Source organism: Hipposideros armiger, unplaced genomic scaffold (genome assembly GCF_001890085.2).
Source record: "Hipposideros armiger isolate ML-2016 unplaced genomic scaffold, ASM189008v1 scaffold_1163, whole genome shotgun sequence".
In the NCBI taxonomy this organism is placed as follows: domain Eukaryota; kingdom Metazoa; phylum Chordata; class Mammalia; order Chiroptera; family Hipposideridae; genus Hipposideros; species Hipposideros armiger.
This window is the reverse complement of record NW_017732513.1, coordinates 25546-52651: the sequence shown is the minus strand read 5'-3', so window position 1 is coordinate 52651 and position 27106 is coordinate 25546. Positions and strand designations below refer to the sequence as shown.

The 27106-nt window shown below is 35.2% G+C and overlaps 1 protein-coding gene across 1 annotated transcript; it reads right to left on the bottom strand.

The window, feature by feature from the left end:
* Positions 1–18: 18 nt before the first annotated feature.
* On the bottom strand, positions 19–26015 carry DSC1 (desmocollin 1). The gene is made up of 16 exons (XM_019632676.1): positions 25953–26015; positions 22381–22465; positions 20921–21123; positions 19502–19621; positions 18508–18663; positions 12845–12989; positions 11490–11656; positions 10964–11098; positions 10374–10559; positions 9338–9597; positions 8421–8563; positions 4235–4447; positions 3516–3761; positions 2064–2185; positions 1091–1345; positions 19–216 (listed from the first exon to the last, which is right to left on the bottom strand). The coding sequence occupies exons 1-16, from the start codon at positions 26013–26015 to the stop codon at positions 19–21; spliced, it is 2697 nt and encodes an 898-aa protein (XP_019488221.1).
* Between the last annotated feature and the right edge of the window lie 1091 nt (positions 26016–27106).

The window sequence follows — 27106 nt, the reverse complement described above, 5'->3', positions numbered from 1 at the left end:
TCCATTAAAAAGGCACATTTATTTCTTTATGCATGTCTTTGCTAGTGTCCTAAATTTGGGTTCCAGATGATCTAGAAACTCAAGACCTTCTTCTTCGTGTCCTTCACTGCAGCAGCCTACCGAGCCGGCCACAGACCCTTTGCCTTCGTAGTTGTACGCACGGACACAGTCTTGAGACAGTTTATGCTCCTCATCTTGTCCACACAGATACACCTTCTGTATTAAAACACAGCACATTGTATTATTTTTTAAAAACACCTAAACATATTAGCATAAAAAGAATGTCTTTAATTTACCTTTTACTGTTTAATTTTTAATCAGAGTGTGTCCTCTAATGGATTCCTACATATAAAAAATGCACATGATTGGTCTGTATTATAGTCATTCTTAAAATATAACAAATATATAAATGCTCCCAGTGAACACATTTATGGAAATTAAAGCTACACATATATCATCCAACTAATTATTGATTTCCCATTTGAACATAAGATTTGTACAGTTGAAATGGGTCTCTGTAGCTTCTTTATATATTTGGGGGAAACCAATGTTGGCTACGGCTCTTATTGTTTATACACAATTATATAGCTATAATAATGTAATGTATTAAACTGGCTAATATTAACTATATTGATTAACCTGGACATGAGACAAGGAACTAAAACCCCAAAATAAAAGCTTAACAGTCTATCTTGTTGATGCTGATAACCAAGACTTCATAACCACACAGAAGATTCAGCATACTGAAAAATGTTTAGAATTTATGATCCATGCATTACTCTATAACAAATATTTCACTCCAGGTGATTTTGCTGGTAATCTGTAGAGAAGAAGCTCTCAGTCTTTTTATACTTCCTGAACATGCCTACATAACATCACTCCTAAATCAAGTTTTATAAACCTTATTTTAAAAATTGAACTATAAAAGGTCATTTTTCTCTTTGGGTTTGGACCTGACATCCGTATCTATGATACTTCAACATTAAAAAGGCGATGAATTCCAGGCGTATGAGGAATAAACCTTTTGGGAAATCCTGGAAAGTAGTGTTTAGCTTTTGTGTAATATGAACCCGAAGGTATTGGCACTTACTTCGCCAAGCCGAGGCTGGGTGAAGCGGTGCCAGTCGGTGTATACGTATCTGCCCATATCTGTTACTCCCTGGCCCGCTCCCTTGACCGATTCCAAGGTCCGATGTCCACCTCCTTTGTTGGACTCCAAAGTGTAGCCGCCTTTGACCATCTCAAAGCTTTGCTGTGTTTTGACTCCCTGGCCACCAAGAGTGCCAGCAGACAAGCTTGTGTCACAAATATTGGATGTCTGTGTGGGGAGTCTAATGTTTGCATCCTAAAAATAAAGTTAGAATTATGAAATGAAAGAATCAAATTGAAACTAACCATCTGCTTTCATGTCTTTCTCACCACAGGCAAACCACTTACCTGTTGTGCCTCTCAGCTCCCCACATACAAAATCAGTATAATAATAGTGCCCACATAGTAGGTGTTATGGGTTGAATTGTGTCTTCCCAAAACTCACATGTTAAAGTCCTAACCCTTAGTGCCTCAGAACATGATCTTATTTAAAGATGAGGTCATTACAGTTGTAATTAGTTAAATTAAGGTGAGGCCATGTTCAATTAGGGTGGGTCCCTAATCCAAAAGGTGAAATTTGGACACAGATATGCACACAAGGAGAATGCCATTTGAAGACTTGATTTATGCTGTCAGATGCTAGGAGACGCCTGTGACCTTCCCTAGTACTTCCAGAGGCAACGTGCTTCTGCCAACACCTTGATCTTTAATCTCTAGCCTTCAGAACTGTGAGCCAATAAAGTTCTATTATTTAAGTCACTCCGTTTGTGGTACTTCATTATGGCAGCCATAGGAAACTAATACAATAGAATTATAAAGTTTAAATGAAATAACATATGCAGGGCACCTGGAGCTTTGCTTGGCATAGTAAGTGCTCAATAAATGTTATCTTTTATTATTAATACTATTATTATGTAATAATCAACTGCCATTGAATCATCCTACAACTCAAAGGAAAATGAAACATGATTTACCATCACTTCTTCTCCAGGTCCTTCAGTGTTTGATACAATTAAGTTTTGCTGGGCTACATCATCTGGAAAACATTTCTTTGTTGTTGCCTTAACAGTAACACAGAAACATGTAAACAGAATACCTAAAAAATAAAAATATTTAAGTAAATAGTATGTTTTTATGCTGGGATATATATATATATATATATATATATATATATATATATATTCAGTCATTTGAATCACATGATTGCTTAAAAGTTTCTTCACAGTACTTTAAAAAATGGGTTCCATAAATTGAGATATCTTTGAGTCATAAAATTTAAAACAGGATATTAAAAAATATATTAGCATACAGACCATCTCTGTTTTAGAGAGATTGTGTCATTAGGCTAAATAAGAAACAAATCAATAACAAGAAAGCAGAGTGAAGTGAGCATAGTTTATTAACAGTTCTCTTTCCAGGTCCAGAATTGACTTAAGTGTTTCTCTTATTTCCTCCACACTGAAATAGTAACCTCATTCGATTGAATTTTAAGCTAATGTTATTGGTATTTAAAATCCATACGGAACACACTCAAAGGGCTTAGAACTACAAAACAAAGAACATTAGGCATGAATACAAGAAAGGCAATTATATTAAATCAGTGACAGGTTTTGAAAGTGTACATTGCTACTGCAGTGCTAAGAGGGATATCCAGTTTAACCTGAAACTCAGATCACTGAATTAGGACACAGTAAAGACTATGGGAAGAGTTTATAAATGCAAATAAGTTCTGTGTGGTAAAATAGATTGTTAAAAAAGAAGGGAGAGAGAGGAGGGAGGGAGGGAGGTGTAAAGGAGGAAGGGAAGGAATTGTGGGCAGTGATTTCCATCACTTTGCATCTCCAAAAAACAGTTTGCAGAATGCAAAATCTTAGTATTCTTTGCATGCATTACTTTTCCTCAGTGGCTCAAAATATGACCATTTTCTATTCATTGCCCCCACTGGAGTCTTCTTAAGATGTATGCTACATCACTTCCTTAATAGCATTGAACATAAATGTCTAAGAAAATTGTGGAAATACTCTTTTCACTAATTCTTCTTGCACATTCATTACATAAACTTGGCTGATTGAAAGACTGTAGTATTTTGTGTGGAAGGGTATCTTAACATTAATTTTATCCAACCCCTTCATTTTACATATGGAGAAATGAACTCAAAAGAGAGGAAATGATTAACCGACTATCTCACAGCTAATTATTGGAAGAGCTAAGGCTACACCTCTAAAAATTACTTTAAAAGTTAATCTTTTCTTACTGATATGTTTCTTCTTCTGTGACTCAGAACCCTAAGTCATATAGTATACACACGATTTTAAAAAGGGCATATTCACCAAAGTTATAAATGTCATTGATATAAAGAACTGCCGTATATATTTTAAAATATTAGATAAAACTTCAGCTAACACATTTTAGATAATTATACTTACATAACAACAATGCAGAGCCCAAAACCATGGCAAGAATAGCCCATCTTCCAAGTATTACTTGTGGTAGCTTAACATTGCTCTCACGTTCTTTAATAGTCATTCTACAGTCAGATGGAGTTGTACAGTCACACACTCTCACTGACAACATGTGTTTTGCAGAAAGACCATGTCTATCTTTTATTATGATAGGCACATTATAAAAGTCATAATCAAGATTTTGCCGAGCATGAAGAGTGGCAGTTTTACCTACAAAAAAAAAAGACAGAGAAATATATTAATATGACCTTTCGATAGCAATATTATTCTGACTTGGTGTTCTTAGGGTGGGTGAGGGGGATACAAGGCACAGAATTTAGCTTAGAAGAAAAATTCTACTGGTTCATTTTTCTTTCTTAAAAATGATTTTGAATTTTTGAAAAACCAGGAAAATTAATTGATATTACTCTATGCTTTTATTAGACTAATCTCTACTTAACATGTTAATCAAATATTATGTTAAAATGAATTTATATGTTTTCCTAAAATATATTCAAAGCAAGAGTCTAAATTTAACATAAATATATTTTTCATTGCTTTAAAAAAGCAAGGTATTATCCTTTTTTGGGACCAATAAAATAATTTCCTAAAATGAATATTTATTCATTATCATGAAGTTAGGTGAACGTCAAGAGGATTAGCCATCTTAAGTTCTTATTAATTAATGTAGCATAATTACACACCATCCTTTGCTATTATAGTCCAAAGTTTACTGGCAGAATTATCTAAAAAGAATTCAAAAGGTGGACCATTCTCAGGTCCATCTTGATCCACAGGCTTGAGAACAGCAAAATCCTGAACATGCTGACAAATTGTCACTTCGTTTTCAATTTCCGGTGGGTGATCATTGTTATCTTCCAAAACAACTACTAATGTTCCAGTGCAAGATCTGCCATCTAAGAAAAATAAAAAATAACACACATCTTCACTTAAAAATTTATTTTCAACCATCTCTATGGTACACAGTTGACATCTGCAGTCTACTAGCTGTCTGGACTTGAGTTTTACATTTTCTTGATCACATTACTACAAGAACAAAATAGCGACAGGTTCTTTCTAAAACTAAAAGGCAGGAGATTGTGAATAATGTCACTAACAGAATAATCATTTGAAAATAAAATAGATTTCTTATATCTTTCATTATGAAGAGCTATATTCTCAAAATACAAAGACTTTACATTTGGTCATAATCAGTTCCTCAACCTCCTTTCCTGACACTTTTCCTCATACACCTTTTGCTCAAATTTTGTAAAACTTGTCATCAAACCCACTAGGTGTGCTCCTTCCCATGTCTGCTTTGGTACATTTTGTTGGCACTGCTGAGAATCCTTTTCTCTTCCTCTTTGCCTGAAAAAACCTTATTATCCTTCAAGAATCCACTCAAATATCACTTCCTCATAAAACTTGTAACTTCTGTGGACAATGGTAACCATATTCTCCTTTGATTTCTCAGAACACTTGGCTGATTGTTGGCTCACACACTGAACTGTGAACTCTTCCATCTTAAGAGCTAAGTCATATTCATCTTGAGAGCCTAGTGAAATGCCTAGTATTTCTTGGCTAACTTGTAACTTAATACTAACACATTGAACAGAATGAACTTACTATTTTGAAATTCACAACCTAGACCTGGAGATTAATGGGACTCACAACAGAGGAATGGGAAATATCAGAACCTGTATTTAGCAAACATGCCAAAATGTATGCAAGATGCTTGGTCAAGGGATGGCTTAGCAAAGAATGGGGGTCCTTATCAGAAATTGACTCCACAACAATCAATTTAAAGGAATAGAATATACATAAGAAACAATGAAACACCCTTTTATAGAGAAGACATGTCACTTGTGATAATTAACATATTATTCCCAGGGAAAGAGGATTTAAAAGGTATTAAGAAAAGAACTGAACACACATTAGTGAGAACAATCACAGAAGTTGTCATTGCCATTTATTTGAAGAAGTTAAGGGAGTTGAACGTCAAGCAGAAGGGACAGTGCTATTCTAGGCAGAGGGTGTATAAAACAGTCTTTCTAGAGTGACAGCAGAAAAACCAGCCTAACTGACAGAGATAATTGACACAAGAAAGACCAGGAAACAAATTGGATTCTAAAAAAGCTGGAATGTCTAGGTCATCATCCTGAAATATTTATGAGCATCAAAACTAAATGCTCATGTGGAAATATAAACAATTATTTATATACATAGTTAGCTCTTGGGAGTATATATTTATGGACTAAAGTTCAAATAAACAAAATCCTTGATGTCACTATATGGCCTTCCATTAAAATTTATAACATCCTCAACTTTACTTCTTGATCACACCCAGGTTATGAGCCTGGGATACAGGTCCTACCTATTAGGTTTGGCATTTATTTTCCTTGTATTATGATAACTGTGCTTACAGACATTGTCTCTTAGCACTAAGAAACAAAGTTAATTTCCTATATTTCTGTTCTCTGTATTTTCCCTCTCCAAGTAGTATTTCATTTTTCTATCACCAAGCTTCTGCATTTCTGTGAAATCTCCTTCTTTTATCCTTTGATTAGGACAGCTCTTAACTGATTTCTATTTCTTCATAAGTACTACTTCCTTTATAGGGAAAGTTTCATACCATAGAATTTCTTATGAGAATATAATGATCCTCTAATTGAGATCATGTGAGATTTTTCACCTTGTCTTATGAATTCTAGTTTCCATAGTAACTTGCCTAGTACCTTGGAACTTAGTAAATAGTCAACATTTGTGGAATAAATGAGTAAATATAAATCCTCATTTGACATTATAATTATCATTTGAACCATTCAAATTTCACTGTTACTTATATAGGAGCAGCAAATCACCCAGGTTTATAGAGTAGTGACAACATTAACTATATGTCTCAGCTAGTGTTTTTCCCATTCTTTAGTAGCTTCTTAAATTCTACCTATATTGAAAGAACTACATTGGAAGTATAAGTGCCAGTCTCAGCCTATCAACAACCAATACTGTGGCTAGGCTGGCCCTTGTGGTTCTCATTATGATTGCAAGATGCTCTCAGGAAACTTAAAAAAAAAAGTTTATTACTTAAGAGTACTCGAAATTACATGGCACACCAGGGGCCACACAGCGAGGTCATGGGAGCTGGGGGTGCAGCGGGGAGTGGGAGGAGGAAAGTTCTCTGTGTGCCTGGGGTGGAGGATTGGGGGGAGAGGCCTAGGGTTCTGCAGGCTCACTCTTGATTGGTGGATTTAAAATATAAGAGTGGGAATTCAAAGCACAGGAAGAGAACAAACAAGGGGTGAGGGAAGCAGCCTGGCTCTTTATCTGGTGTGTGGCTAGCAATATATTTATTTGAGATGGCCATCTTTGAAGTGGATGCCTCAGCAATCAAACCCTATATCAAGCACCTGCATTTACAGAAAGGAAAGGCAGTGGTCAGGGCTTCCACTACAATGGTTTACTGGAAGAGTGTATGTTTACAAGGATTTTGAGAGGACTACTTTATGACATTTGAACATTTCTTCACAGGAGAGGTTCTAGGATTAGCCTTGGAAAAGGATTGCAAACTACAGCAAAGACTTGTTTAAGAGTCATTGTTTAATCATTTCTTTAGGAAATAGGATGAATACCCTGTTCCCCATTAAGAGAGGCTCAGAATAAGCCTATCTTGGACCCAACTGTTTTAGGTGAGTTAAACCCTTACAGAACGTTCAAATCATAGTAATCTTAATCTATACTACTGAACAAAATGGGCATCCTTGAGGATGCTACCATGTCCAAGGCAGATATCAGGTAATATGAACCTTGAAACTTGGACTTTGGCCATTCACCACCTCCTCACTTTGCAGTACTAATGCACTGGGGTCTAAATTGGGTGGTCTTTCTCAGAAAAATGTGAACTAAAACAATTAGATATTGCCTCACACCTGTCAGAATGGCTATCATCAATAAGTTAACAAGCAACAAACCTTGGTGAGGATGAGGAGAAAAAGGAACCCTTGTGCACTGTTGGTGGGATTACAAACTGTACAGTCACTATGGAAAACAGTTTGGAGGTTCCTCAAAAAATTAAAAATACAACCCAGCAATTTCACTTCTGGGTATTTATCCCAAGGATCCCAAAACACTAATTTGAAAAAAATCTATACGCCCCTATGTTCACTGATGCACTATTTACAATAGCCAAGATATGGAAGCAACAAAAGAGTCCACCAAGAGATGATTGGATGAAGAAGTGGTACATATTTACAATGGAATATTACTTGGCCATACAAAGAATGAAATCTTACCCTTTGCGACAAATGGATGGACCTAGAGGGTATTATGCTAAGTGAAATAAATCAGACTGAGAAATACAAATACCATAAAATCTCACTTATATGTAGAATCTAAAGAACAAAATAAACAAAGAAACAAAACAGAAACAGACTCATAGATACAGAGAACAAACTGAGGGTTGCCAGAGGAGAAAGAGGTTGAGGGGCTGGGTGAAAAAGGTGAAGGGATTAAAAAACAAAAATTGGTAGTTACAAAATAGTCAAAAGGATGTAAAGTACAGCTTAGAGAATATAGTCAATAATATTGCAACAAATATGTATAATGCCAGGTGGGTACTAGACTAACTGGGGATATTGATTAGTCTAGTATAAATTATTAAAATGTCTAACCACTGTGCTGTGTACACCTGAAACAAATATAAAATAATATTGATTGTCAACTGTAACTGAAAAAAAATTTTAATTAAAATGGGTGGCCTCCAAAAAATTAAACAATCATAATGCAAACATTTTTTGCCTTAAATTTTGATATGGAAATAAACAAATTTCTCCCCAAGATTTCCTTGAAAATATATCATATACTTATATTTTATTTCTAGAAAATTGCACTCACCTGCATCTGTTGCAACCACGGAAATATTGTATTGGTTGTTTTTTACAAATTTTGATTCTCTATCTAGCACTTTCACAGTTTTCAAGTCACCAGTGATTTCATTAATTTCAAACCAGTTATCTTCATCTCCTAGTTTCTTATACCTAGTTTTTAGAAATCAAAGTGTAAATGCTCAAAACAAAAAGTGAACATAATCTTGAAATCTGTCATCCTGAAAAATACACAGAACTTTCCTAAATTTGAAGTCAATTTACATCACAATTAAAAATAAGGGACTTTTTCATGTATGTTAGATCCAGCAAGTCTGCTGCTAAGAATTTACCATATGGAGGTATTTTCAAAAGACATGTAGAAAATACAAAACTAAGCCAAAACAACCAATATATTCACCAATAGAAGACCGATTTAATAAATTAAGACAAGTCTTTTTGATGGAATCGTATGTTGCCATACACATTGAAATAGTATTCTGCCATAAGAAAAGATGAAATAGTGCCATTTGCGACAACATAGATAGATCTTGAGATTATTATGCTAAGCGGAATAAGTCAGACAGAAAAAGTCGAGAACCATATGATTTCACTGATATGTGGTATATAAAACTGAAAACAACAAAAGAACGAGAAAAACAAATGAAGAAACAAAACTCATAGACACAGACAATAGTTTAGTGGTTACCAGAGGGTAAGGGGGGGAGGGGATGGTAGATGAAGGTAAAGTGAATCAAATATATGGTGATGGAAGGAGAACTGACTCTGGGTGGTGAGCACACAATGTGATATATAGATGATGTATTACAAAATAGTACACCTTAAATCTATGTAATTGCTAACAATTGTCACCCCAATAAACTTTAATTTAAAGAAAAAAATCAAAATAAAAAATAAAAGTAAGGAACTTTTTGAAAAATACATTACCTTAAGCCTTCACCACTGCGTGTTTCCGGATCCAATGCTTTGTATCCAAGGAGTTCTTTGCCAGCCGGGAGGCCATCTTTACTCTGAATAACTTTTACTGGTGGTTGGCATTCAGGGCCCTCATCACTGTCTTTAATTTTAACAGTGACAGTTGTAGTGCACATAGTGGGAGTTTGTGAGTTTGGTGCTTTAGAAAATTGTGCTTCATTAACTACACCAATTTGCAAAACGATTTGGCGATGGGCTTCATAGTTCAATGACTGTTAAATAAACAGTTTAATTATTCAAAGTACAACACTATGTGTAGAAGACTTATAACCATGATTACAAGTTTTAGCACAAAGGGGAATATCATTTTTGTGTATAAAATGTTACCAAAAGCAGGTGGTAATACAATTAAAGACTAATAATTAGCTTCCTATAATGACAAACCCTATCAAATGCAAAACCGTTGTTTTAAAATTCAACCAATTTTTCTTCTCACTTTTCTTCAAGAAGATCCTCCTTTCACTTTTTCATTGTAAGTTTAAATATTAACAGGAATACAGAATAAGGGTTTGACTAAATTCAAATAGATTACTATATCTCATTATTTTATTACTTATCAAATGGGGTAACAATGATAATGAAAACAGCAGAAATCGCTCCAAGTGAAGTGTATAAAATAATTAAAGAGCGTATTAGCATATGAGGTTTGGCTATAATGGAGCAGTTCTCTGAGTATATGAGCCAAAAGGTTAAATGATATTATCTAGCAGCACGTTTCAAAGCACATTATATTTGGGTTTGTTTAGTTCTTAATCAAAATTCTCAGTCCTGAACTGAATAATTAGAAAGAATTCAAAACAGTAGTTAAACAATTAACTGAGAGTCAAATAATAATAATAATAATTAATAATTAATTTACATAAACCAATGTAATCATTTTAGCATTACATTGTAATTCTCTAGTTATACACATACAGGAATATATATGCCTATATATCAATTAAGTAAAAAATTTTTAAAGTATCAATTGATTTTTTTTTTTGGTTACCTTGACAACACACAAGACTGCTTCATTTGTATTTGGGTCTGTACTAATTTTGAAGTTTCCATTTTCATTCCCCTGTAGGATTGTGTACATAGCTTTTGAGTGAGGAGTGTTTGGCAAATCCTTGTCATGTACCGCCATTCGTAAAATCTCGACATCAATTCTGTTTTCTTCTACTTCTGCAAAATACTAAACAAAAATTGCCTCTTCTTATTATAAATTTATAGCTTCAGTCTTTTCCTATCTTAAGATGTTGATGGGGAAATGACACCAGAGGGAAGGCCTCTTCATCCAAGGAATATGATGCTGGAGCTTAGCATCCAAGAAAACACACTGGTTGATGCTGTTGATGTATGAACAGCTTCCAGGGCTAATAAACTTTTAGATGGCCAAGGGAATAGTTACCTTCCTAGCATCCAGAAATAGCTGCCATTTCGATTATTTTTATAGAAATAGTATTTTTCTGCCTGTGTTATTTGTAAGTGGTAGCAAGTAAAACCAAAATGTGTAATCTCACAGAGCTACCAAATTCCAGATTTGTTTTTTGAAAAAAGTAAATGAACTTAGGTTAATGAATACAGAGATATACTCACAGAGGTTTCTGTAAAGTACGGTGCATTGTCATTTTCATCTTCGAGTGAAATAGTAATTGTCCCTGTATTAAATAAACCAAAAGGTTGGCCTCCCATGTCTCGTACTTCCATTATTAACTTGTATGTATCACAGTTCTGAAAAAAGGAAAAAGAAATATTGATGAATATTATTTTTTCAAAAAAATGTCAGTATAAATATAAATATAGAACAAGAGATTGGTCAGTCAGGACAATGAAAAGCTGACGTGTCTAATATAACATTTCAAAACGTAAAGCTATTTTTTTATGTTAGCATCTATACATCAAATCAAGTCAATGATCTTAAGTGAGACCTCGTCTAATACCTTGTACCTTCGCCAAATCTCTGTAGGGACAAAGGAAGTGCCCAGAGAAGCCCTAACCACAGCCTGTATGGGAACATGCTTGGAAAGGCCACTACAAGGGGCCTTACTGTAACTTGTCTGGGAGTTCATTATAAGCTTAAATATAATTTAGTGACCAGGAAATTAATTAATCAATTCATTACTTCTCTATCCAGTAACGGTGAAGTTGTGGTGATGACACCTGTGTCTGGATGTACAGAGAAATGCTTTGGATGATCTGGAATTTGCTGTAAGATTTTATATTTCAGACGAGTATGTAGAGTGTCAGGTTCGTCGAGGTCTATGGCAGACACTTTTCCCACTGAGGTGCCTGTTTAAATAAATGCGGTAGTGTCAATAATTTAAAATAGCAATATAATTGAATTACAGACAAAAATTAAAACAAGGCATTGCTGTAGTATATTCTTCCCCAAACCATATGTAGATTAGTTTTATAGATAAGTGGAGAAGTATCTAAATGCTCTCCAAAACTCAAAGCTACCCATACTTAGAAAATTCAATTAAGTGGGTACTGTGAATAGCATGATTTGTATCCTACATACATGAGAACATTCACCCCACCATTGGGAACAGTGGTTCTCAAATTCTTCCTCCCAACCCATTACCCCAGTTCATGGGCCATTTTTGGAAGGGAAGTTCTCTGTATATCTTTTTCCTTTATAGCCCAATTTGATAATGTTAACTAGATCAATAGCACAGCTTTGCTTATGATAAAGATTTTATGTTTTAATAAATATGCTGAATTATTAATATATGCAAGTAATTATTAATATATGCTAGACATAAATATTATGCACTAGTCTGAGTATCATTGGTCAAGTTTTATGTATTGGAAATGTTGCTTTAGCAAACCACTTATTGTGGGAAAGCAATATTAAATATACACACATAATGGCAACAGAATAGGGGAAGCTAAGAACTAACAACATTTTTTGTAGATTTCTTTTTTCTTTAAAATAAACTAGGAAGTCTTATTATGCCCCTGGGAATGCCAAGATCATAATCTTGGCTGCCCATAGCATCAAACCAGTTTAAATTATTTTTTCAATTTGTCTGGAAAACATGCCAAGTAAAGCAACGTATATATTGTTATACATCAGATCAACATTTCCATGCCATGATGTATTTCTGGATCATTGAAAATGTATTGAGACTTTATAAAGATTCAAATAATTTATGGCTTTATAAATACATTTGTGACACATATGTACATGGTCAAATTAGAAAGAATAAACAACTTGTCTGTCATACCTTCATATTCCTTGTGGATTAATCTAACAAAGTTAGAAACATGAGGTATCAGTTAGCTGCCTTCCATACATGCATAACAGTGTGAGCACTAAAAGTTTTGCCTTTGAAGAGGATATGATATAAGACTACAAAGTTTTATGTAGAATATCCTTGAAAGTCAAGCAATTAAACATGTTATGCGTTTAAAATATTAATGAGGGATTCAACTAAAGCAAAAATCTCGTGTTTTCCTAAAATGTGAACTTACCAGATCGGCAATTTTCAGGCACAGTAAAGATAGTCACTTTACTCTCAAAATATGGGGCATTATCATTATCGTCTTCAACTTTGAATAATAAGGGGAGTGGGTACTCTGGTGCATAACCGTCTGCGGTTGTTGCATAGGCATACAGCTGAAAGGTAGACAAATGCCATCAGCTTATTTGTAAATAACAAATTATGCACAAAATTAAACCTAGCAGTTGGGGAAAGACATAATGTTTAAGAAATCATCCACTTGAAACCTATGTAACTTTTTACTCACAGTTGTCACCCCAATAAACTTTAATTAGAAAAAAAATCACCCACAATAGTGTATGTAACTAAGAACTTAGGTAATTGACAGAGAACACACCAGCACAGTCTATGCATGCCATATGGCTTCAGACCTCTTTCAGCATTCTCATTATTCTCCCAAGTACATGCACTCCAGCTGAATGGTGCTGGTCCATTCCCTGATTAACTGCATGCTGTTCTGCATGTTGGAATGCATGTAGACATTCCTGGGTGATGCTGATAAAAAGTATTTTTTAAGTTTATAAAAAACATACTTCTATTTATCTGCGGTATATATATATATATATATATATGTATATATCAACTACTTCTGGATGATTCAATTATGTTGTTTTCCCCTCCATTTACTGCATTTTCTCATTTTTCTACCATAAACATGCATTTCTTGTGTAATAAAAATGTGAATAAAATCATATACATATTCCAAATTTCACCTCAAAATGAATGAAATACCTTAATCCCAAATGCCAGGAATTAATGCTCTTTCACTTTAAACACTATCATATTATTTCTGCTCTCTTTTTAGGCGGCTTATGTATAGTAAGTGTTCAATGAATGGTTGTTGAGTTAAACAGATATTTTCTTCACTATGAGAAACAACTAATCCTGCCCAAAATGAACTCCGTATTAACTCAGTTCTTCACCGCAACTGGCTCTTCCTGAGTTCCCTACTGTAACCATCTTCTAAAATGAACCAGCATTAAAATTTCAGGTATCTAATTCCTCCCTCTTTTTCATTAGCCATTTTAGTCAGTTGCCAAGTTCTAGCAATTATGGCATTTATTGTCTGTATCATCCATCTTCTCTTTTCTATTCCCAATACATCTATTCCCAATGTAACTCCATATGTATCCTACCAACATGTTGTCCTACCAACTTTCCTGCAATTATCCTAACTGACCTTCTCCAATCTATGTGGAACTCAGGAGTCAAATCCACATCCATAAAGCACGTCTTTAATCATGATATCCCTTCATCACACTCTTCAGTGACCATGGACCAAAGTAGCCACAAAACTCTCACTATCATGTTAAAAGGCAACGTTTCATCTTCACATGCTAACATGGAGGAGAAGTAATTTCCACTCTAATCTCTAGGATGGGAAGTGTTGAAATAATCATATATGTCCTTTCTATCCCCTTACTCACTTTTCCCCAAACAATCTCCAGGTGGGCTTTTTGAGAAATAAAATTTATACTTTGATTTCCATCAGTCTGATCTCCATATCTTATTTCCCAATAAATTCTGAACTCAGGAAAGTGACACAGGAGTGTATTATTACCACTTCACCGCCACTACCATCCCTGCTGCCATTACCGCCATCATCATCATCACCACCATCACATCCAGATGTCAAACTATTCAGCCTTCCTCTCCTCACATTTGATGTGATTTTTTTTCTTTAAACTGCTGTCAGTTGAAAGTTTGAACTAGAGAAACTTATGAAATTGTTTTATGTCTCTATTAGATTACATTTGTCCCCAGAGATGAAGCTTGAGTCTTACAGATATGTGTGTCTGTGGAGTACCTAATACTGAGCCTGACACTGGGGAATTCTTCAACAATTAGCTTTTTACATTCAATTCCATACACCTTTTCCTTTTAGGAAAGTGAACTACACCTTAAGTTGACCCTCTATAAAAAAATGTCATAAACATTCTATGGAATCACTTGTAATGAATTTTTCTATCTCATCACATTGGCATTAAAATATTTTCAGACCTAATCTAAGCCCATTCTGATATAATTTACACTATTCTTTGCTAGTTTTTCTCTTCAATGGAAATGATCATCTACTTCCCGCCAATATAATCACTTGTCGTTTGAAATAATATTTCCTGATGTTTAAGTACAAGTAAATATTATTTCACATTTCACTTATTCAGATGTGTTTTTGTTTCCAATACTATTTCAGGTAATTTTAAAAAATTGTTTGCTATAAATGAGCTGAGTATCTTCAACATGAATCAAAATTGAAAGCTTTATTGTAAAGAGGACAACTTAAACTAGAAACCTTAAAGCATAGCCTAGCTCCCTAGAAGAATCCACTTATGTTCACATTATAGAGAACCTAATTATAAATATTTTTTAAGTCATTAAAACAACCATTTCAAAAGTAGTTTTGAAACTTAAAAGTAGTTGTTTAACAGTCATTCTATATTAAAAGCAAAATAATAAATTTAAATACTGTTATAAGTATAAATATAACATGTATATGTAAATAGAATATGCTTTAGAGCTAGCATATTTTTAGCTGAATTAGAAGAGTATTATTTAAATTTCAAGTGTGTATTATTGTGATACCATTTTCCTCTGTAGCTTGAAGAACCTCATCTCTTTTAGCCCTTTCACACAATAATTTGCTCTTATCTTTGACATTGCTCTCATCTTTGGGAATATGCAAAACGTTGACAGCAAGAGTTGGGACTTGAATTTGGTCTTATAGAGAGGAGCATCCAGTATCCAGTGTACACTGGGCAGAGAAGGGGGGAGAGCAGTGACACCAAAGATAAGTGGGTACACAGTGTGATTAACAACACATATATAAAGACAATGGATAGACTTGTGTGTCTAGGAAAGAAAACATAGGTTATAAGATAGTAAGGTCCTCATTAGATAGGTAAGAAGGGACCAGATTGAACTGATTTTTCCCTCTGAACTTATAAAAGCTACAGATTCTCCTCAACACTCACAGAAAGAGTGTTACCCCTAAAACTAATATAATACTATATGCCAACTGTTTAATAATTTTTTTTAAAAAGAGAAAACGTTTTGTAGCTGCTTTCTTTCATAGAATAACTTGGAATTATTGAAGAAAATTCTCTTTTTTATACAACTCATTTTTTAAAAACTTGGAAAATGAACCTTATGTGAATTCCAAAAAGATTAGATGAGTTGAGTAGTTTAAGACTAATTCCTCCAACTGCAAAAATTGTGTGACTCACCCAGAAAAATCTCCACGAGGCAAAATTAAACAATACAACATGTGGCAAGAGAGAGAACAGGAGCACAGTGATGATATGTATTGAATTTGAACCACAGCTGCTGTTCCCAATAATCAATGAAATCAATTATTTCAAATAATAATAATTTATGAATACTCACTTATATAAGTTAGAAAAAAGCAAGGAACTGAGAAATCCTATCAAGGTCCCCAGTTTTGAGAACAAAATGCTGGAGCACGAGCATTATTTGATTTGCCATTAGGAAATTTTTACAGAGCTTTACATTTTATATAGTGATCTTGCCAATATTATGGCATTTAGTGATCAAAACAACTCTGAGGTAGGTAAGATAACTACTAGCAGCCCATAAAACAGAGAAGAAAATCAATTCTTGAGATTATGACTAATTCAAGACTAAAAGAAAAAGTGGCAGGTATTGAAGGTCTACCAATTTCCAGAAAAATGAGTTTTTCAGTATAAAACAATAAGTGCAATTGATGTGATAGAAAAGCAAAGACATATTATTTTAATGTTAATCTCTCTGTTGACAGCGAAGGTTTCTATTCCATATGGCTTCAAGTGATTTTACAACTTGCATCATGATTATATCTGGTTGTTATACTTCCCTTTAAGAAATTTACTGATTTGCAAGTGGCGTTTCTTAATGTCAATTCAGACTTAACCATGTTAATGGAAACTAGAGAAACCTGAGTAATTATGCAAATTATTCAAAAGTCCAACTTTGAGCATAAATTCCAAACTATTTTATCCTTTGTCCTTAAAAAGATGTCAAAGAATAGCGAAGTCACATTTTAATTTTAAACAATTTTCTCCTTGTTTTTCATGGCAATAATCCCAATAAGTCAAGATAGACAGCAAGTGGACCAGTGAGAAGCAGCCGAAAACCTCAAAATCCATAAACAAAATGTTATCAGCACAGTAAAAATGAAGTGTGCATTGCAACATGTAGAGTACCATTTTACTTCCCTACAAGAGTGACTGCTGTTATTAGATCTTTTCTTCTTGTGAAGGAGCTATAAAAGCAGCAGGGAATGTACGTATTTACAGACACATGGATGGGTAAGTGTGGGTTATTTATCCATTATTTATTTGGCTTCTTGACAGAAAGATAAAAATGTTTGCAAACTATTTTATTTAATTATGAAATCCCTAAAGTGGAACATTCATGTTGTCTCAAAAATTGCACTATCTTATAAAATGTAGTGTTCTGACATCCTGAGGATAAAGTCCTTAGCATGAATTATAAGGCCCTAAATAGCCTATTCTTTCCTCACCCCTTTAGGCTTGTATTTCACTCTCCTTTAGTTTCAAACACTTTAGCCAGGGTTTGTTCTTGTTGAGTTCTTCTTAACAAGTGAATCCTTCAATTGCTGACACCTTGGCCTATAGCACTTGGGTGCCGCCTCCTCCCTACACCATGATTTCTTTCATGGCTGTCTTTATGTGGCCACCAATTCCCACTCCTCTTTCGGGCGTCTGTCAAGATTATGCTTTCTGAACTGCCCAAGTATAAGATAAATTTCCCTTTTAATTACTCCTTTACCCAAAACTTCTTTACAACACTCTTATAATTCAGGATACCAACTGCTTAAACAGTTCCATTCTCCATCACCCCGAAATTCAGTGTGAGCTTCACTTCCATATCAGATTACATATCAGGATGCAAAGGAGACATGTGAAGTTGAAACAGAAAATTAAAAAAAAAAAGAATTTAATTTTCAGAAGGCTGAGAGTTTGGGGGTGGGTGGGTAAGGTTAGATAGAATAAAATGAATTGGTAAACTTATTCTGGATTACTAAGGAAATAAAATGATGCTCAACATTTTTGTTCCTGAAGGACAGTCAGTGAGAAAGAAAGGAAAGCACAATGCTATCTATGCAAGAGGCTACGGCAGCAGATCTCAACCTGAAGACACATTAGAGTCACCTAGGATGACTTCTAATTTTCAACTGGGCCCCTTCTCAGAATAATTAGATCAACATTTCTAGGGATAGGCCAAAGCATCAGTATTTTTTTTTTAAAGTTCTCACGTCATTTATAATGTACAGGCAGGGTTGAAAATAATTGAACCATGTTATTATAGGGAACTTTTAACTCAATAAAATTCATTGTTATCCCAGGATTCTACAGATCAAAACATGTCCTTTAAAATTCTAACATTATACTTTCTGTAGTTCTCCACTTTTTTTCCACTATATTCATTGTTCATTGTATTTCTTCATCAATGGCATTGATACAAATTTGAAGTTTATATTACACATTAACAATATTTAAAATATTAACTCAAATAATTGATTCTTTTGATATATCAACAAGCAACACTGAAAATATTAAACCAGTAATAAAAAAAAAAAAACGTAATTCTGAAGAAGTAAGCCAATCATCTTACCGGAAACTGGTCATATTGTTCACGGTCTATGCTTCGTGTACAAAAGATATCCCCACTGTCTTTATTTATGAAGAACAAATTGAAGGGCTCTTTATCCACTCCTGGTCCACTTATAGAGTAAAAAATGGTGTAGTTCTGTGCAGCATCAGATTGGACCTATAACAGTAAGTGGCAATTTAGGATAAAAAATATCTTCAACCTGATATCTTTTGATGGTTTATTTTTTTATCACTTGCTTTCTTTCCTACTCACCTATTCTCTTTCCTCCATTTATCTAGTTTATCAACCTGCCATCTCCCATATTTTTCAAATTCTTATTCATATTCTGCATATGCAAAGCCACAAACTCTGTCACTTATTTGGCCCCACACATTTATGGAAAATTCATGAAGTTGAATACACCCTTGTAATTCCTATTCACTTGTTCTTATTCCTATATAAATTATAGTAACAATTTTCAGTGATTTTGAATTATTTGGAATGGAAAATTTTGTGATTAAAAAAGTTAGAAATAATGTAACTTTCCTCCCAAAATTATTCTTCAAAAATTGCATAGCTTCAAAGCTGGCCTATGTTTACCCTAGAGCTATCAGACAGTGACACCACCTTGTTGGTAAACATAAATATTGACCTCTTTTTTGTGAGCATGTGTTAAATCATGAGTTTAATTATGCAAAATCTGTAGGCATGTCCTCTGCACATGAATGCTAAAGTCCAGTGGAGTATGTAGGGAAATCTGGGTGTAGATCTAAGAGCATCGGAAACTCAAAATATAATTTTTTTCTAAATGCTAAATATGATTGCTGGAGGAAAGTGACACGTTTCACTGGTTCACTTCTATGGAATCTATTTTTGGTGAATGGGTGATCCTTATTAGTGCCAATGGGTTAAAGCCCTGATTCAAAATACTGTGCAATTCATACGGAATATTTAGAAACAAACACACGCCAAAAAAAACCCTCTAACCTATAAAATGAAACAAGATGAAATGTACCTGCTGAACGTGTTGTGGAAATGGACCTAATGAGTTCTCCATCAGTGAACACGGAATCGGGGCCCATCGTCTCTTGCTGCGCTTGAGGACGGCGTCTTTGGCATGTCTCTTCCTAGGAACCTGCATTTGATGAGAGAGAAAGAAATATAGCATGGCTTATCATTCTAGGATTTTTATATAGACATTAACATGAAGAAAATAAATGAGGACGTACATAACAATATCATGAATAAACCCCAAGCAATTTCTGTTTTTTATTGCTTTATTAATAATACACACACACACACACACACACACACACACACACACACCACAATTAAGAACCAATTTCACCTTTTTCCCAATTTAACCAGCTAACCAACCAGAATTTTATAAGGCACTGGTAAAACATACCATCTTGAGAAGTATAGACACCCTTAAAAACAGATAGTCCCTTAACAAATATTTAGGAATTGATTTTATTCCACTGGGAGTGGTACAACCACTGGGAGCAGTGTTTGTTAAAACGGTAGCTGCATTTCAAAGTATTTGTATATCTATGTAAAGACATAGGTCAGCATTTGTTCAAGTATGCTTTATTTTATGTGATGTGGAGACTCTTTACAATTTTGATATAAAATAATGTTTTGTAATCCTAAAACATATTCTGAATTTGATGAAAAGGAGTTCTTATAATCAAAAGAAATTTATCTGGAAAAGTCTCATAAATCAAATCACTTACTAATAAATGATTTTATAAGACCAAATTCATTTTATAGAGTTGGCTTAAAGAGAGATTAGTATGAATTCCAGTAAACTTCTCCCTTCCTATTTCTTTTTTATTATTATTAAATGTACTGGGGTGACACTAGTTAGTAAAATTATATAGGTTTCTCCTTGATCACCACCTCTCACTGCAAGAAAGTGAATCTAGCCTCAGAACATTGAAACCAATGCTGGGGACTGTCCATTACCCCATTCTCTGAAGAAAAGGACCCCAAGCAATTTTCAGTTCAGATGGGAGTAAGCTTTAGACAATCCTTTCTCTTCTTCCAAGAGAGACTCACACCCATAGTCACTAGGGAGAGAGTCATTCAGGGTGGAGTGCCACACTTTCAGCCTGAATCAGTTTTCACTGTTACGGACTCACCCCTGCCTGTTCTTCAGGTTGGTTGTTCTTATTTACCACACCTCAAAGCACTGTCTGAAACCTATGATATTCTGACTTTGCTCCCTGGCTATAGAGTTGTTCATTTTTATACCATTTGTAAATAGCAGTACCACTCCTTAAAACAGCCTACTCCTTACATGTATTAATTATCAGTGAAACAGACAACCTGGTGAGCATTACAGAACAATGATTTTTAACATGGAAGGAAGTCTATGAAAGGGAGGACTCTCATAAACACATTAACATTGTTAAGTCTTTGCTGGTTATACCTTCTTTCCTCTTGCTTCCAGTACAATTTCTATCTCTTTCTCTTCCTGCCTCTGACTGTCTGAAAGCAAAATGGAAAAACTCTTCCGTTCAGAAGACAAAATGAGGTCATGTGTTGTGTAAATTGAGCCATCTTCTAGAATTCTGAAGTCAGGATCACTCGACAGGATGAGGCTGGCCGGTTGGAGGCACTCCTTCAGATTCACTGTGGGGAAGAAATTTCACAGCAATTTGTAAGATGAAACATAATGGAACAAGTTTTACAGGAGTAACAACTACAAGTTGGTGCATGAGAAGCAGAAAGTCACACTTGGAATTTGATGAGTACCTTCTATTCTAAAACTGAGGGGCCATGAAAATGAAATAATTACATTAATTAAGTCACAGTTTCCACTACTTTCATCATAAATTAATTTATGAATAGACAAAATTTTTTAGTGTCACTGGATTTATTGTTTCCACTTTAACTTTTACTTATGGCTTTCTACATGTGTAAAAAAAATTTTTATTTTATGTTATAGGTAATATAACTAACTGCATGACATCAGCAGATTTGAATTAATATTTGATAGTTAAATCTTGCAAAAATAAGAAAACTGGTGTATACTTATATAATATTTCTCAGTAATATTGCAAATAATCATTGCATAGTATCTTTTGGAGGTTTAATAAACTCAATACTTAGTACACATTATGATTGTTATCAAATATTTCCTTTACAGATTCATATTTAATGCATTTAGCATATTTCCTGTGTGTCTTTAGAGTATAGACTACATATATTTGAAATGTTTTTGAAAGATACAAGGGATTAATTTAAAGCACTAGTCAAAGCAACATCTATCTGGGAGGGATACCAGTTCTATATTCGAACTGTGTTTTTCTAAATATAAACTTAAGGCTACTGAAAAACCTTGATGGAAGAGATGTTATTCTTGGACTCAGAACAACCAACCTGTGCTTCAGGTATGGCTGTGATAGTAAGACTAGTTGAAATTTTATTTGACTTTCACAAGCTATTCTGTGAAATAGATTACATAAATTGATGGGTACCAGTTCATTTTAATCAGTTTTTACACAAGTTTTATTTTGAGGCATTTAAGTTTTGACACATCTGTTTTATATGAAATCAATTTTAAAAATCTTGAAATTTTGGCTGCAGATTAGTCAATATGGATTAAAATATTCTTCTGCTGGTGGTGTCTTGCTTTGTTTGAATTAAACTAAGATAATTTAGTCCTCTGATATTTATTAATTTTTCTGGCAAGAAAAGAATACAACTAACTTGGAACTTTAGTTTTTTCTAACCATTACCAAAAAAACCCAAGCAATTCATCTTTCATTTTATGTTGAATTTTAACATCAAGTAGCTACTATATGGCTTTTATCCCAAACTTTACAAGAGCAGTTTGAAACTAAATGTAGCAATGAAAACTATGAAATTCTTAATACTATTTTTTACCTTTGCCTACAAGTGTTTCAGCCTGAAGATGGGAAGGCACTTGAAGAGAAATTTTCTGACAACCATCGCAAAGCAATATTAAAACCTCAAAAAAAAAAATCAAGAATTACGTTTGATTACAAACCTTCATATTACAATTTTGTCTTATTTATAAAAATATTGTCAATTCCAGCAACAAATTAATCTTCTAATCCTTCAATATTTTTCATATTTATTTTAAAAGAGAACAGCAAATAAAGTAGTTTTAGGGGCACCACAGTCATTTAATATCAATGACAAAATTAAAATGAACAATAGTTTTTAGAACCTAAATCATATTGTACTTTTTAAGAAAATGTGTTACAGACCATTGATTTTATATAAAAGTTATCATCTCTAATGCCATTCATAAATGTCATTCTGATTTTTAATGTAAGTACTTAACTGTAGAATTTAATAATCACATATTATACATTATAATGTACACAAATCATCATTTTCACAGACCCAAACAATTTGAGGGTATAGTTGATTAAGTCTAGAAAATATTTGAGAGGTTTTTTTTTAACCTCTTAAAGAAAAACGTCCACAAATATTCACTGATCTCAAATCACTACTTGGACTGGCTTGACATAAACTTTAAAGCCTAAATGATCTCATTCACAAAATTAGTCTAAAAGGAAATATATTTCAAAATATGGAGTGTAGCTTTCAACAAGGTAAAGATTTTTAATTAAAGTCAAGACACAGTTATTGTCCTAAAAAGCTAAGTAATTCAAGGAAAGAACACAGAGATTACCTGGAAAAGAAAAGAAAAGCTATCAGTTTTAAGTTCTTTGAGTTAAAAAGCAATTTGCTTCTCTTTCTTGGGGTTTCTGTTCATTTGCTTCCCCTTCTGTTTATTAAAATGACTACATTTTTATTATTTAAATATAAAAGAGAGCAGAGCTAGATTTCCCTTGGTTTTGTGATCAAGTTTTTCTCTAAGGATATAGTTCTAGATTTATGGGACCCATTATTTGGGAGAAGGAAAGAAGACTATTAACCATATTGTGGATATACACTACTTTTCCATCTCAAGTCTATTGTATATATTGGATCAGCCTATTTAAATACAGCCATGTGCCGCTTAACAATGAGGATACACCCTGGGATATGCACTGTCGGGCTATTTCTTCCTTGTGCAAACATCATAGAGTGAACTTACAGAAACTTAGATGGTATAGCCCACTACTGTAATTGTACTGCCATACTTTTATATGGCTGACAATGCAGTAGGTTTATTTACACCAGCATCAGTAAACACACGTGAGTAATGTGCTGAACTACGACATTAGGACAGCTACAATGTCACTAGGTGATAGGACTTTTTCAATTCCATTATAATCTTGTGGTATCATCATTATATATGTAGTCCCATTGTTGACCCTAACGTTGTTATGTGGCACATAACTATAGTTGTAATTTTACAAAAACTCTGTTAGGCAGATACTACCAAAGACTGGAATTTTAAAAAGAACATTTATATTCAGTTTTAAGTTAAATAATCACTTTTTAGAACACGAGACATTTTAATTTATTTGACTTTTTGATATTTTTATTCCTAATGTCAAGGATTGAACTGTTATATCTAAAGAACTTGTAAGCATAAAGACTTCTATTACTGGGCCGGCCGAGTGCCGCGATGGTTAAGAACTGGCTTGGGACACCTGAGGGCCCCGGTTCGGATCCCACATATGAGGGCCAGTGACACTGCCCTCTACAGCTAAGATGCTGAACAACAGTTCAACCTGGAGCTGGGCTGCCATGAGTTGCCAGCGACGGCATAGGCTGCAGCCCCTGCTGCAGTGGGTTGTCATGGGCTACCATATGTAGCCAGCAGCCAGCGTGAGTGGCCAGCAGCTGCAGCGAGTGGCTGTCCAGAAGCCGGCGACTGATCTGCTTCACCTGGGAAGAGCGCAATGATGGTGCCAACTTGGGCCAGTGAAGCAACGTCCTCCACAACTAGACTGAAGAACAAAAGGATAGCAACTTGTCTGTTCCCCTTCCCCCAATTCCCCACCACTGTTCCCATCCCCCCAATTCCCCAATAAAAATCTTAAAAAAAAGACTTCTATTACTAATAATCTAAATACAAAATGTGTAAAGAGCATTTTGTAACTAGAAATAGATATACATATACACATATATACACACATATGTATACATATATACAACATAAACATTATTCTCATAAGGTATACCTACATTCTCACACCTACACCTGTCTTATTTCCTTCCTGCCCAACACCCCTACTTCACTGGCTCTGCCTTTGCAGACGGAGACAATGGAGGTAGGTGTCCAAAAGCACTATTCCAGTCTTTAGGTTAAATTAGCAGCTTAGTGACTGGAAGGGAGCTGGGGTGAGGCATCCTCTTGGTCATTATGGGGATTGGGGATGGATGGGCAGGGGATGAACAAAAGGATACTAGAGAGAGCAGAAACCAAAAGCAAAATAAACCTGGGTGAATCCTTGGAAAGCTTTCACCACATTTCACTTAACGAATACCAACTCAAGGTCTCTGAGTTTCCCCAACCCCCACCCAGACAGTTACAGGAGGAGAAGAGAGGCATCAATCCCACATTGTGTTTTATTTGGAGAAAATGTTTGTCCCCATATAATAAAATCTTTAAATTCTGAACATATAATTTGAAGTTATAATATTTGGCTAAAATGAAAAAAAAGAAGAAAATTCAGTGCTCAGAAATGCCAGTTATAGATGTGGGACAACTCCCCTTTTCTGCTGCCCACCAAAGAAAAATGATGAAGGTAAAAGAGATGGAGCATATAATGATGGAAGGAGACCTGACTGGGTGGTGGACACACAATGTGACACATAGATGGTATATTACAGAATTGTACACCTGAAACCAACATAACTTTATTAACAACTGTCACCTCAATAAACTTTAATTTAAAAAAAGAAAAGAAAAGAAAAATTAGCACCTGAATACCCAATTATAAAGCTATTAAACACCTAAGTGGAAAACCCTAACCAAGTTAATGATATTTTTCAATGACTGTTACTTTTTTTTTAAATTATTTTTCTCAAGCTTAACCCCTTGCTTGAACAAGAGCTCTTCCCTTCTCTTAGCTCTTCCTGGTTAAAAATTAAGAAAGTCCTGGGTCCTTCACATCTTCACCCAGAGTTCTTTTCCTCTTCTCACAGCTCAGTGCAACTAAGCATGCTAAATAACCACAGCTTATTTATGACTAGTAGCAAAAGCAAACCTCAGAACCTTCTGGGCCCAATGCCTGAGGAATGAATTCATTCCACTACTCTTTAGAAAAACACCACAGCAAGACTGAACAGGGGATTCCCTTGAAAAACTAACAACCTGGCCATGGGCACTTGAAGAGTAAGCAAAACACCTGCCATCTGAGTTTCAAGTCTCTCAAATCTTCCTTGAAATTTTCTCAGGTCTGTTTTGGTTTTCCTAGGCTATCTTCTCTGCCTTTCATTCTCACCCCAACTCTCTTTCAAGCCCAAACTGGAGGGAGGAAGCACATAGTAACATGCTTGGATTTTTTAATCCTTTGGGTTTTACTCACCAGGAGAGAGAAAAGGAGCTGCTTACAGAAGGTGCTCCCTGATGCAGCGGAGGCCACAGCCATCAGAAACGGTCCCAGTGGTCAGGGATGGTGGCTGGATGACAGGGCAGCTGGGGATGCACAGGGCAGCTAAGCAGGCTTCCAATGGGTGGCAGTTGTGCTGGGTATTCTGCTGCCACCCTGGCGCAGATCAGCTTGATTTGGAGGAGAGTCAGGAGGCCAGTGATAAGGTGACAGCCAAGAGGAGGAGCATGAGGAGAATTGCTTTCTTCCTATTCCTGGGTTAGTCCTTCACCTTCCAACTCAATTACCTCTGAATGTAAAGAGGTTTTCCTACAAGTGGGAAGGGTGGGGTACAAAACACCCCAAAACCCGGTCACTAGCTCCTCCTCACAGCAGCTTTCAAAACTTCTCCTGCCACTTGACACATAGCAGAAGCAAGAGGGAACACCCTCGATCATCGGCTCTCCTCCCTTCCCCCCAGGTTGATGCTCTGAAGTCCTCCCCAGTCATTACCCACTCCTACGTCCTCCCTCCTTCTTTGCCTTATTAACTTATCTTGCCCCTGGGTACAAACACAAATTGTGCACGAACCCCATGCAAGGAATTGATGCCTACTCAGCTGCCACTGGCAAATCAGGGGACATGCTCATATGCAGGTGTAATCACATCATCAGAAGTTTATCTCCCTATCTAAGCATTTAGTGTAGGCTGTCTCATAGAGCATTGCAGTTCTGCCAGAGATCTGGCACTCCAGTGTACAGCAGCAGCTTCCAAGATGCATTGTGTCTGCTCCCCTTATTGTCTGTGGTTTTGTCCTCTAGATGCCCAAGGAATTTACCAGAATGTATACAGAAGTAAAAGAGTAAAGAAATAAACAGCTGAGATGTAATTTTCTTATTGCATTTTTTTTTTGTTATTCATGAGGCAATATTCTTTTTTTTCCCTTGTGCATCTTTATTCAAGAATAACTATGGGGCCGGCCAAGTGGCATGTTGGTTAAGAGCTGGCTTGGGATGCCAGTTCTGAGAAGCAGGGCCCCAGTTTGGATCCCACATGAGGGCCAGTGACACTGCCCTTTACAGCTAAGATGGTGACCACAGCTCGACCTGGAGCTGGGCTGCTGTGAGTCACTGGTGATGGCATAGGCTGCA

Bases quoted from the DNA above. Each gene is read 5' to 3' on its own strand.
- DSC1 (XM_019632676.1), bottom strand. From the start codon at position 26,015: ATGGCTGTGGCCTCCGCTGCATCAGGGAGCACCTTCTGTAAGCAGCTC. The intron at 18,664-19,501 runs GTACATTTCATC...TTACTGTTATAG, and splicing joins TTCCACAACACGTTCAGCAG to GTCCAATCTGATGCTGCACA. The intron at 12,990-18,507 runs GTAAGATGATTG...TCTACCTTTCAG, and splicing joins AACAATATGACCAGTTTCCG to CTGTATGCCTATGCAACAAC.